Source organism: Cetorhinus maximus, chromosome 1, assembly GCF_964194155.1.
Source record: "Cetorhinus maximus chromosome 1, sCetMax3.hap1.1, whole genome shotgun sequence".
In the NCBI taxonomy this organism is placed as follows: domain Eukaryota; kingdom Metazoa; phylum Chordata; class Chondrichthyes; order Lamniformes; family Cetorhinidae; genus Cetorhinus; species Cetorhinus maximus.
Genome location: NC_135879.1, coordinates 14,363,684 through 14,376,421, shown reverse-complemented (window position 1 = coordinate 14,376,421; position 12,738 = coordinate 14,363,684). Strand labels below are relative to the sequence as shown.

Sequence of the window (12,738 nt, the reverse complement as noted above, 5' to 3'; positions counted from 1 at the left end):
AGAAGTGACCTTTTTGTTCTCACGGAGAAGCTATAAATTGCTGTGTTAAAAATAGGCAAGTCCATTAAATTCTATTTGAGTCGATTGTCAAATGCCATGCCGTGTTAATCTTCTGGAAGATGCTCAGTAATGGAGAGACAGAGAATTTGTTACTATTAAGATTAATGTCTCCTGTTTTTGTGTTTTAATTTGGCTTTTAGTATACACCCCAACCTTGATGCTGACCAGAAATACATTCCCACTTACTCATCCAGAAGGACCCTCCAACTCCCCATATTATACGGTCTTCATGGTTTCTTAAACACCAGGGTTTAAAGGGTTAAATTATGAGGACGGCTTGCGAAAACTTGGCTTGTATTCCCTTGAGTGTTGACGTTTAAGGATGATCTAACTGAGGCGTTTACAATGAACAGATTTGGTCGGGTAAATGCAGAGAGATTATTTCCCCTGTTGGGGGAACTTCAGAACACAGGGATACAGGCCGGACTTCAACCGAGAGCCCTTCAAAAACAGCAGCCTGGAAGCGATTCCCGGATTCCCGGCCCCATCCTCAGGGGTTCCGATTCTCAGGAATGCCTTTTAAGGGTGCGCGCTGGCTCTGGTTGCGAGCCCCCACCCTGTGCTCCCGACCTGGCCGGGACCATTGCCGGCAATTCTAGTCCTCCCCATTTTTTTATGGAGTCAGGCCAGGTTTTCAAAGAGTCGTGGCACCTCAGGGGTGTCATGAACCATAGTCTGTATGAAGGGACCTTTTAAAAGATAAGCTCAAATGCCCTATGCCAAACTATGCCCCCCTAAACAACCCCAATGGACCCTCATTCCCCCTATGCCACCCTATGCCCCCAAACCATTCCTACTGCCCTTCATGCCCCCAGGACAAGCTGTGTACCACAGCCAACCTCTGTGGCCTGCTCTGCCCCTTTAAACAATCCCTGTGGTCCCTCATGTCCCCCATGAATGAACCCTATAGTGATAGTAGGAGGGTGTGTGAAAATAAAAGCTTGAAAAAAGTCATTCATTGATAACTCTCCACTTTCTTAAAAAAAAAACTTATTTTTACTACAGCCCAATAAAAGTGTCAATCATCCAGGCCCTTTAAAGTTTCAATAGCTGAAACTGCAAGCACTTGAACCTTCTTTTGCAAATGAAAATTGTGAAATTAATAGCAGAGATCAGAGCCAAAGCTGTCAATCAATCAGTGTTTTCTCTGGGCTCAGCTGTTGCAAAAGGCTAATAGATTTCTGGGTTCTCAGCCAAGCCTCATTATTAATTCTTGGCTGAGAGCCCAAACATCCATTAGCACTAAAATCCCAGATAAAACGTTGTTTGATTGACACCCCTAGCCCCTCTGATCTATGCTGTCAATTTCACAATGTGACACTTTTATTGGGGTGTAGTAAAAGGGATTTTTTTTAAATGGAAAGTTATCAATGAATGATTTTTTAAAGCTCTTTTTTACACATCCAAGTGTCACTATGGGGTTCGTTGGTTCCATACAGTAAATATTGGGTGAATGGGCATTGAAGTGCCATAGCTTGGCATGGGGCATGAGGGGCCATAGGCAGTGGGTAGGGTGGCAAAGCTTGGCGTGGTGGCATAAGGGACCATAGGGGTTGTTTGGGGGGCATATCTTTGCACGAGGGGCATGAAGGGCCATAGGGGTCATTTTGGGCGTATGAGGTGGCAGGGATGCGACATGGCGAGTGTGTAAGGGGTTGAGGGGTTGTGAGGGGAGAGGGCTGGAGGGCTTTCTGTTTTTATTTTAACTGGGACAAAATCCCACAGCAACGAAGTGGGCCTTCTGAACAGCCTGCTTCTGCACCCGACAGCCGCTGTGGTTGCCTCCAAACTTTTTCCCAGGAATTTTCCTGACTCCCGCTACCCGCCTCGAGGATGAAAATCCAAACCAGAACTAGAGCTAGGTCTATTCGTGAAACCAGGAAGCATTTTTTCCAAATAAGGGTATAGGAAATTTGGAACTTCCTCCCCAAAAAGACACTGGAAGCCTGGGGAGAGTCGGGAGTGGTTGGGGGAGCGGTGGGGACATGGGGGAGATGAGGGTCAATTGAAAGTTTCAAGACCATCATCTTAGATTTTTGTTTGGTAATACAGCATTATTACTACAATTATACAGGGCCTTGGTGAGACCACACCTGGAGTACTGTGCATGGTTTTGGTCTCTTTACCTATAAGGAAGGATATACTTCTCCTAGAGGGAGTGCAACAAAGACTCATTAGACTGCTTCCTGAGGTTTGGATTGAGGAGAGATTGAGTAAACCAAGCCGATATTCCCTGGAGTTTAGAAGGTGACAGGTGATTTCATTGTAACAAACAAGTGGCTTGACGGGGTAATTGCTGGGAAGATGTTTCGTTTGGCTGGCGAGTTCAGAACATGGGGCCATAGTCTCAGGATAAGGGGTCAACAATTCCTGCCGTGAGAAGGAATTTCTTCATACAAAGGGTTGTGAGTGTCTGAAATGCTTTACCTCAGACACCTTAGTATATTGAGTATGTTCAAGTCGAAGATTAATAGATTTTTGGATTCCAAGAGAAGGGATATAGAGATAGTCGGGGAAGGTGGAATGGAAAGATAGGATCAAGCATGATCTTATTGAATGGCAGAGTAATCTTGAAGGGCCAAATGACCTCATCCAGCTCCTATTTCTTTTGTTCTCATGGTCTTATATAATCGTATCAAGGGATATAGAGTAAAGGCTGGTAGATAGTGTTGAGGTACAGACCAGCCATGATCTAGATGAATGGTGGATGAGGCTCATTCGATTTTAATGGTCTATTCCTGTTCCTACGACAAGGTATTTGGAGAAAGGACTTGTGTGTTTGGGCAGAAATGGAGAGTTGTGTGTGCCAATGCCCTTTGCACTCAAGAGGAAAATCCATGATCTATTCTTCAGCTTTGCAGTTCTGTCCTTTGCCTGCTGGAAGCTTCACAGAGATAAGTTGGGTTCTCTGAGGTTTGTCTCTGTACTTGGGGAATGCTACAGATTTTAACCAGTTGATTTTTGGGAATGATTTCTTTGCTGGAATCTGCTATTACAACTTACTTTTCTAACGTGCCTTTAATGTAGTAAAAAGCACTTCACGGGAGCATGATCAAACATAGTTTGACACTGAGCCAACCGCATTGGAGTTATTGGGACAAATGACCAAAAGTTTGGTCAAAGAGGTAGATGTCATCTCTTGAGTTCAGATCACCACTTGGGGCGTTTTAATTGATTTCCGTTGCTCAGTCTAACTTATGCACGGATAAAGTTCAATTAAAACCGCCTTCAGATCACTGTGGTCCCCTGCCAGGGTTTCAGTTTTCACAGGGGTTAAGCAGGGGTGTTCATAGCTGTTCCCCAGCAGGCTGACTGTGAGTCCACAGACAGTGACAGATACCTCAACCACTCCAAATTCCACATTCTAACCACTCCCTGGGTAAAGGAGTTTCTCTCGCATTCCTGCAGCTCCTGACCCCCTAAGGGAAGGAAAGAATTCCCTTTGCGTTATCTTCTGGGCTTCATCCTCCTCCAACCGCTAAAAAGGTGGCAGGAAATCAACTGTCAGCTTCCCTGCTCAGGCCTGAATTAAAATTGCAGTCTGGTCCTGATGATGCCATGGGGACCTGACCCACAGATACAAAAGAGGGTCTCGCTGAGTTTTGGGTAAATTTCCTTGCTGCATGCTCCAAAGAGCAAGTTAAAACCACGGAGGGTGGGATTCTAACCTCTCCAGGGCAGGTAAGTAACCTGGGCGATTATAAATTCCTGCCCCTGCCTGATTTCTGCTGGGTGGGTAATGTTGATGTCAGCTTCTCAGAATAGAGAGGACATTACTTAGCACCTAGCCAATGGAGTAACTGATCTACCGTCCCTACTACAAACTCTGTTCCATAGTCACTGATTCTATCCCTCTGTCTGACAACTGTCTGAGATTAAACTAGTCTGTTTGCAACCTTGGTGTCATATTTGACCCCAAGTTGAGTTTCTGGCCACGTGTTCAAGTCATCACTATGACTACCTTTTTCTACCTCTGTAACATCGCCTGACTTCACCCCTGTCTCAGCTCATCTGCTGCTGGATCCCTCATTCATGCCTTTACTACCTCCAGACTTGATTATTCCAACGCACTCCTGCTGGCCTCTTATATTCCACTCTTCGTAAACTTGAGGTCATCCAAAAATCTGCCCTTACTTGCAAGCAAGTCCAGTTTACCTGTCTCCCCTGCGCTCATTGGCCTACACTGGCTCCCGGTCAAGCAATTTTAAAATTCTTGTTTTTGTTTTTAAATCTCTCCTTGGCCTCGCACCCCCCTAAACTCTGTAATCTCATTCAGCCCCACAACCCTCCGAGATGTCTGTGCTCATCTAATTCTGGTCCCCAATTTTAATTGCTCCATCATTGACGGCCATGCCTTCAACTGCCTAGGCCCTCAGCTCTGGAATTCCCTCCTTAAACCTCTCTCTCATTCCTCCTTTAAGACTCTCCTGAAAACCTACCTCTTTGACCAAGCTTTTGGCCATTTGACCTAATGTGGCTCGGTGTCAAACTTTACTTTAGCAGGTTCCTGTGAAGTGCCTTGGGAAGTTCAGTTATGTTAAAGGCGCTGTATAAATACAAGTTATTGTAGTTGCTAGTGTTTGGTGTGGCCAAAGTGGAAGTGTGACCCACCCACCCCTAATGACATTAATCAACTTGACATGTGCCAGAATTTAAAAAAGGCAGGAAGTAAAGTTTATATTTTATCAGGCGCTTATTTTATATTTGAAAATCTAAAAATTACAATTTGATAATTGAATTGAAAGTGACTCTTTACCGGAACCTGAGACCTTGGGTTTGTTTGGAAATGGAAGACTATTCAGTGGTAAATGTTTTCTGGCATCTTAAAACTCTCAGAAAGCAAACCTGCCTAGGGAGAGCTAAAGAACCCTTTTAATCTCTGGGAGTTGAAGTGACCAGCGGCCGTTAGTGATTCTAATGCTGGAAGCATGCAGTGATCCAGACCATCAGGCAGAGTTTACGCTCTGTGCTGGAAGGCAGCCTAGTAAGCAGAACACTGCTCGGGGTGGGTCAGACTAAAGACCAGTCACATGGGTCCTGAATTTAGAACTGCACGGTGACTAGAGATTCCCCCCTATCTGACTGCAATGGCCTGCTTTGTGTATGGCTGTTTCCCACAGCCCAGATTCTGTGCTGCTGAAAATGACTTGACTCAGTAAGTCTTGACCGTTGACTCTGCAATGACTTGATTTGTTTTCTGTGACGATGCTAGTTAGTGGTCGCCATGTGTGAGCCGCCTCGTGTGCTGTCACTGTGTTTTACTGGGGATCGTTGTAATCTTCTGTTTTAAAGCAATTTGCTAACAGGCATAATCTCTAAATGATTAGAAACAGAAGGTGCTAAAACAGCAAAAGAGTGTCTCTTGGCTTTTAATCTGCTGAGAAGAGGAACCCGTTTACAGCTTGCAGTGTAACTCTCCCCTGACCGGGCAGGTGAATGAGACCTGGGTGCCACTAGCAAGCCTGCTAATTAACTCCAGACTTCTGACTCCACTGGGCGCTTGCTTGAAGTGACAGGACATGTGTGTAAAAGTCAGGGCTTGCTGTCTCACTGCAGACTATTATCAAGGCCATAAATTGTAACTTTAGGCTATTGATCACTGGGAAAAGCCTTTGCCCAGGGGGGTGGGGTGGGGGGTGGGGGAGAAAATAAATTGTACAGCCCTAAATTTATTACAGCTCAGTGTCTGGATTGCAGATCAGTGTCTCCAATGTCCTCCAGTGGCAACTTAACACTATAGTGTTGTATATTTAACATGCATGGCACACAGAATACCAGTACTCTGAACCTTCAACGCAATCATTGGGTTCTAGGCTGTATATGGGTTTTTTGCTGCACTTTGCTGCTTCAAAGTTGTTTGGAGGGATCCTGATTATCTTGACCTCTTGTTATGAGCAGCCTTAATTAAAAGCAGCAATAACTTGCACTTTTTGTCACATACCTCACACATTGCATCGAATTACATAGCATGTAAAGCATGGATTCAGGCCACACAGTCCATCTGACCTACGTTGGCCACTTTTATGTCACATGAGCCACCTCCCACTCTTAATTCTTTCTTCCCACTTTGCCCTGTATCCCGCTGTACTTTTCAGTGTTTCAACACCCCGGTCATAGACATAGGATTTGCACCCAAGAATCCAGGTGCAATGCCAATCTCCCTTGTCAAGAGAGAACTAACTCCAAGAGGCCTGTTCAGCTCAGCAAGAGACAGGCTTTGCAGGGAGTGTGGAGACAGAGGGTGGGAGGTGCTGTGGGGGCAGTGGGGTGGGTGGAAACCTCAGCTTCAGGTGGAGAGGAAGGACAATGAGAGGGAGAGTTAGCACGAGCCACTTTTTCCAATCTTGTAGTGATTGATTACTATGCTCCATTGAAAAGCTGCTATGAAGCATCGTGTAAATTTATTAGATTTCAGAATAATGTCCCGCTGAGAGGAAATAGCTTTCCTTTATTCAATATGTTGTTGTTGCATTATAAACTCAAGAGCCCAAGCCATGAAACTAAAGTTCACAACACATTTCAGCCAAGAAATGCCCACGATAACAATTCAAATGTATAAAAGGCCTGTTAAAAATCTTCTCTAAAATATTTTAAAAAAAAATACGTTGAGGTAATAGGCTTCAAGCAACATGGAAAGGTTCTATTGAGGGGGCATAACTTTATCAAAGATTATCAAGTCTTTAGGCTAAGTTGGTGACACTCCAATTTGTGGTGTCATTGAGCATGTTGGTGCAGTAATTCAGTGCAGCCTGTGTTTCCCATTGTATAAAAGCCCTGCTACTCCACACAGGGAAGGAGCAGAAGAGGAGAGGGACATCGCAGGCTGCTCTTTACAATTTGCGATGGTTAATTTTGAGGCCGTAATGGCGAAGATCTGGGAGCAGGTCTCCAAACATTCCAAACATATGCTTCTGACCTGAAGGATTTGCAGAAGGGAAAGGGAAGTGTCCTATAGCTTCTCGGTTAACTCTTGGATCATTGGTGTCCCGCATTGTTTAAAAATACTGGTCGTCTAGGAGGTGGATGAATGATTCTGACAAATTCTACAGGGTAAAGAATGCTGAGGTCATTTAAGGAGACTTTGACATTTTCTGAGTGGATGTGACATTGCAGTCCTCCCAGAGTTGGATCTGTTATCGTCAGTTGATGCGATAGAGGGATTTAAAATTATGGACAGCGAGGACTGAGTAGAGAGAAGCAGACTATTTGGAGCGATCTAGAACAAGGAGACATAGATACAAGATCGAATCAATGCATGAAATTTAAGACAGAGAGCAGGAGATAGTGTAGGAGACTATGAATTCACCACTGAAGTTAATGATTGAAGCAGAGACATTGGGCGGCATCATCCCAGATGTGCAGATCCTTCACGTACCACACTCACCTCAACGTCCTGAGCATTTTCAACGCTACCTGCTGGGGTTCACTTTCAGTTGTCCATCTGAGCTGACCTGTGTCTCCACCCACCCAATGATCCCACCCCCTTGCAGCACCTGATCTTGCCCACCACAACTGTCAATTCATTTTTGATTTTGACAGCACGATCTCGATTCAGTTTTTCGTGTGCTCCCCTGTCTTTTCCCCTTCCCTTGTCACACATTTCCTTTCCCCCATCACGTTTGACCTCCCCCGGCATCATCTTCCACCTCCCCTCTGTGACCTACCAGCCACAACCCTTTTCCTTCGGGGATGTCCAAGTGAACCTGCACATTCCCTTCCTTCCTGAAAATTCCACCCCCATCCACACCCATCTCCCTGACCTCTTCCTTCCCACCCCCAGGGCCCGTGTCTGCCTCTAATTTCCCACAAATCACCCTCGCTGTCCTTCTACTGCTACCGTGGAACCCTCACCCTCCCACCCTACCGCCTCACTCTGCCCTCAGTCATTCTCACCATTACTTCATACCACGCCCACCCTCAGTTTGCTGCCCAGGAGGCAGTCATGGACTTCTCAGACCCCTCCTATGCACATTCACCTGGACATCCCCCCCGCCCTGGACCCCTACCCCCCCCCCCCAAGAACATCTTACCCCTCCGGACCCCTTCCCCCTCCATATCTCTCCTGCACCCCTCCCCCGGAACCCCTCCCCCCACTTAGTCCTCCAAACCCCCCCACCCCCCGGACTCCTCCCCCCGCATCCCCCTCCCTGACTTCCTCAGATACCCTCACTTCTTCCTCCAGCTTTACTCCTCCCCCCTTTCTGACTCCTTCCTCCACCCTTACTTCTCCCTGTACACTTATTCCCTCCCCTCGTCGCACTCCTTCCTCCCCTCGCCGCACTCCTTCCTCCCTCTGAACTCCTTCCCTTCCACCCTCCCCTTACACCTACTCCCCAGTTTCCTTCTGCCTGTTAGCCCCTCCTACCCCTGTACTCCCTCCACCTCCTCCCAGCCTCACTCCCCAACACCTCTTCCTCTCCTAGTCAATCCTAGACCTTCCTCTCCAACCCCATCGACCATCATCCGTTGTGAGCATCAACGGTGACTTTCCAACGTCCGTGAGCTGCTTCGCAGCAGAGCCATGTCCATGGGAATCCACCCAGCATGTCATGGACGTTCCTCCAGGGTCCTGTTGCTGTTGGACTCCAGCACCTTCTGCTCCTCCGTGATGTGAGCAAGTCCTGATTTTTGCACTCACGGTTTTCTGCACTAGCATGCTTTCCCGCTGACGCGGGCAGACGATCCAATGGGGGGGAGGGGGATGAGGGAGGAGGGAGGAATGTGTCCGGCAGCCTGGCCTTATAATGATATGCTGAGGTTCCCGATGTCTGATGGAGGAAAACGTGGCCCGCCATCGGCGGTCTGAGCAGACAATCGCAGACTGGTTTCTCACGACGTCGTGAAACCGATTTTTGGCCTTCGCGCCATATTGACCGCTCACACCACCGAACACTCCCGACCAATATCAGCTTTGAAGATAAGTGGGTTGAAGGAAATGGAGAGATAAAGGAATATGGGAACAGGGCAGTGTCCTGACATTGGGATGACTGCCTGTATGGAGGATAAGTACCAACACGGACTGGTTGGCGTGAACAGGCTGTTTCCGTGGTGTAGTTCCTATATAATTCTACATAGCGTGCTCCCAAAAAAAAGTGTTCCTTCACTGTCGCTGCTCAGGAACTTCCTTCCTAACAGCACTGTGGGTGTAACCTGCACCACATGGACTGCAGTGGGTTCAAGAAGGCAGCTCACCGCCACCTTCTCAAGGGCAATTCGGGATGGGCAATAAATGCTGGCCCAGCCAGCAAAGTCCACATCCCGTGAATGGATAAAAAAGAAATGTAACCTTTTGCTTCTGTTTTGAGCTGTCTGAAGTACTTGACGCACTGCAGTCAGAAGGATCTGTCTTCCTTTGACTTCCTGCCGACTGTTTTGGCTGTCAGAATATCACGGTTGAATGACCACCTCCCCCACCAAAAAGAAAGCACAGTTGTTAAATGAGCTCTGAACCTTCACAGGCTGTTGAAGTGGCAGATCAAAAAGTGGACTGTGATTTGACCAGGATTACAAGTGAACATCAACTGAATTTTCACATGTTCAAAGTAAAGCATCCTTGTATTGGACCCTTCGAAATGGAGTTCCTCACACTTCTGTTTGTTTTAACCTTATAGCGGGGGTCAAACATTCTCAATATAAACTACTGCTTTCCGTGTACAAAATTGGAGAGATCTCCTACCTATTTAAATTCGTTCTCACTGGGGATGTTGCCCAATTGATGATCATAGTTAGGGACACATTAGAATCCATGGGGATACTGGTGTCTTGGATTGGTTAGTTGGTTGACAGGGAGCCAACCAAGCTGAAAAAGGCTACTGGACTACCAGCACTGGCCAAAAACTCAGCAATCGGGTTTGTGGGTTAATACTATGAGGCAGCTTTCTTCACTGGCTTATATCCACTGCAAGCCATAGACTTGTATTCGGTCATAAAGGTACAAGAGGTCAGAGGTATATTGGGCAAGTCATCTTGTAGAATGAAAGCAGCCCACGGAAACTTGCTCAGTCTATGTACAGAACAATACATAATACGACACTCCTGTTGACAAGTCTAGGAGAATCATGTGCTGCAAAAATGTCCATTTCATGATTCGTGGAGGGGGTGGTCTAGTGGTATTGTCACTGGACTAATATTCCAGAGACCCAGGGTAATGCTCTGGAGACCCGGGTTTGAATCTCACCACGGCAGACGGTGAAATTTGAATTCAATAAAAATCTGGAATTAAAATGACCATGAAAACATTGCTGATTCACTAATGCCCTTTAGGAAAGGAAATCTGCCATCCTTACCTGGTCTGGCCAACATGTGGCTTGAGATGTGGTTGACTCTTAGAAATGCCCTCTGAATGAGGCCTAGCCAGTGATGCTCACATCCTATAAATGAGTAAAAAATATAAATGCAAGCCTATTTCCTATGGTTGATAGATCATGTCATAATTGGCCTTGTGACTCAGAACGTATCTCCACTGGTGAGAGTTGAAATATGCATTGTGAGGTAAGTTTGTACAGCTGATGTGAATGATACTCTGAAGTATAATTTTCTGATGGACTTGCTTTCCAGTATAGTACCCTGGTGTGTTATGTGACACAGCATCACACTGCTCCTACCACTCTTCCCCACTCTAATGTTAGAAAAGAGGCAGAAAAGTGCAATGAAACATTCAAACGATCTGTAAAAATATCAGCAGGGAACCATCAAATCAAATCAAAAATAATATTTTCATTAGTCGCTTTCAAACCCACCATAACCTTTACCTACGAGGTAGATGCTGCCCAGGTCATGGTGAAAGAGGAGGAAACTCAGTCACTAGAAGGGTTTAAAATTGATAAGGAAGAGGTGTTGGATAAGCTGTCAGTACTTAAAGTTGATAAGGCACCGGAACCGGATGAGATGCATCCAAGAATATTGAAGGAAGTGAGAGTGGAAATTGTAGAGGCATTGGCAATAATCTTTCAATGTTCCCTGGATTCGTGGGAGGTGCCGGAGGACCGGAGAATTGCAAACATTACGCCCTTGTTCAAAAGAGGTTGTAAAGATCTGCCCTGCAATTACAGACCAGTCAGTTTAACTTCGGTGGTGGGGAAACTTCTAGAAACAATTATTCGGGATAGAATTATTAGTCACGTGGAAACATGTGGATTGATTCGGAAGAGTCAGCATGGATTTGTTAAAGGAAAATTGCGTCTAACCAACTTGGAGTTTTTTGAAGAGGTAACAGAGATGGTTGATGAGGGGAAGGCCGTTGATGTGATGTGGACTTCCAAAAGGCGTTCAATACAGTGCTGCAAAACAGACTTGTGAGGAAAGTCATAGGTCATGGAATGAAAGGACCAGTAGCAACGTGGATACAAAATTGGCTGAGGGACAGGAAACAGAGAATAATGGTTAATGGGTATTTTTTGGCCTGGAAGGAGGTTTGTAGTGGAGTTCCCCAGGGGTCGGTATTGGGACCCTTGCTTTTCCTGATATATATATAAATGAACTAGATCTTGGTGTGCAGGGGATAATTTCAAAGTTTGTAGATGACACAAAACTTGGGAGAATTGTAAACTGTGAGGAGGACAGTGTAGAACTTCAAAAGGACATTGACACATTGGTGGATTGGGCATATAGGTGGCAGATGAAGTTCAATGCAGAGAAGTGTAAGGTGATGCACTTTGGTACAAAGAACATGGAGTGACAGTACAAAATAAAGGATACTATTCTAAAGGAGCAGAGAGACCTGGGTGGATATGTATATAAGTCATTCAAGGTGGCAGGACAGGTAGAGAAAGCTGTTTCTAAAGCATACAGTATTCTAGGCTTCATTAATAGGAGCATAGAGTACAAGGGCAGGGAGGTTTTGATGAACTTATATAAGACACTGGTTAAACTTCAGTTGGAGTATTGTGTACAGTTCTGGGCGCCACACTGTAGGAAGACTGTGAAAGCATTGGAGAGAGTGCAGAAAAGGTTTACGAGAATGGTTCCAGGAATAAGACACTTCAGTTATGAGGAAACATTGGAGAAGTTGGGACTGTGTTCCTTGGAGAGGAGAAGGCTAAGAGGAGACGTGATAGAAGTTTTCAAAATCATGAGGGGTCTGGACAGAGTAGACAGGGAGAAACTGTTCCCATTTGTAAATGGATTGAGAGCCAGAGGGCACAGTCTTAAAGTGTTTTGCAAAAGAAGCAAATGCGAGGTGAGAAAAAACTTTTTCACACAGCGAGTAGTTAGGGTTTGGAATGCACTGCCTGGAAGTGTGGTGGAGGCAGGTTCAATTGAGGCATTCAAGAGGGCGTTGGATAATTATTTAAATAGAAACAATGTGCAGGGTTACAGGGAAGAGGCAGGAGAGTGGCACTAAGTTAAAATGCTCAGAGAGCCAGTGCAGACATGATGGGTCGAATGGCCGCCTCCTGCACCGTAACAATTCTGTGATAATCCTCGACACAAGCTGTACAATCATGTGTTGCCACTCAAATGCTCTTCAATGACATGCATGAGTACAAAGTTTCACTGAGGATCGATGAGACTAGTTTGAATTGGCTCATTATCTCTCTCAACTGAAAACATCCTCAAATAACTTACCTGATAGCACCTAGATAGAACAACACGTGGGTATGAGTGGATGCAGTGGCACGTTAATGCAGTTCACAACCTGGGAATCCTGTCACTTGCGTATCAGAAGACCAGCTCTTT

At 45.8% G+C, this 12,738-nt stretch overlaps 1 protein-coding gene across 6 annotated transcripts in view; it reads left to right on the top strand.

Annotated features, from left to right (window-relative positions):
- The window catches only part of psd3l (pleckstrin and Sec7 domain containing 3, like), a 300,802-nt gene that overhangs the window by 132,326 nt on the left and 155,738 nt on the right, over nt 1-12,738 (top strand). The window contains exon 1 of one of the 6 annotated variants that reach the window (XM_078533987.1): nt 5,110-5,215. The exons of the other annotated variants lie outside the window; for them this stretch is intronic. Coding sequence (XP_078390113.1) covers nt 5,148-5,215 — 68 coding nt within the window. The 5' untranslated portion in view covers nt 5,110-5,147. Of the gene's footprint in view, nt 1-5,109; nt 5,216-12,738 lie in introns of those variants that run through there. 6 annotated transcript variants of the gene reach the window in all.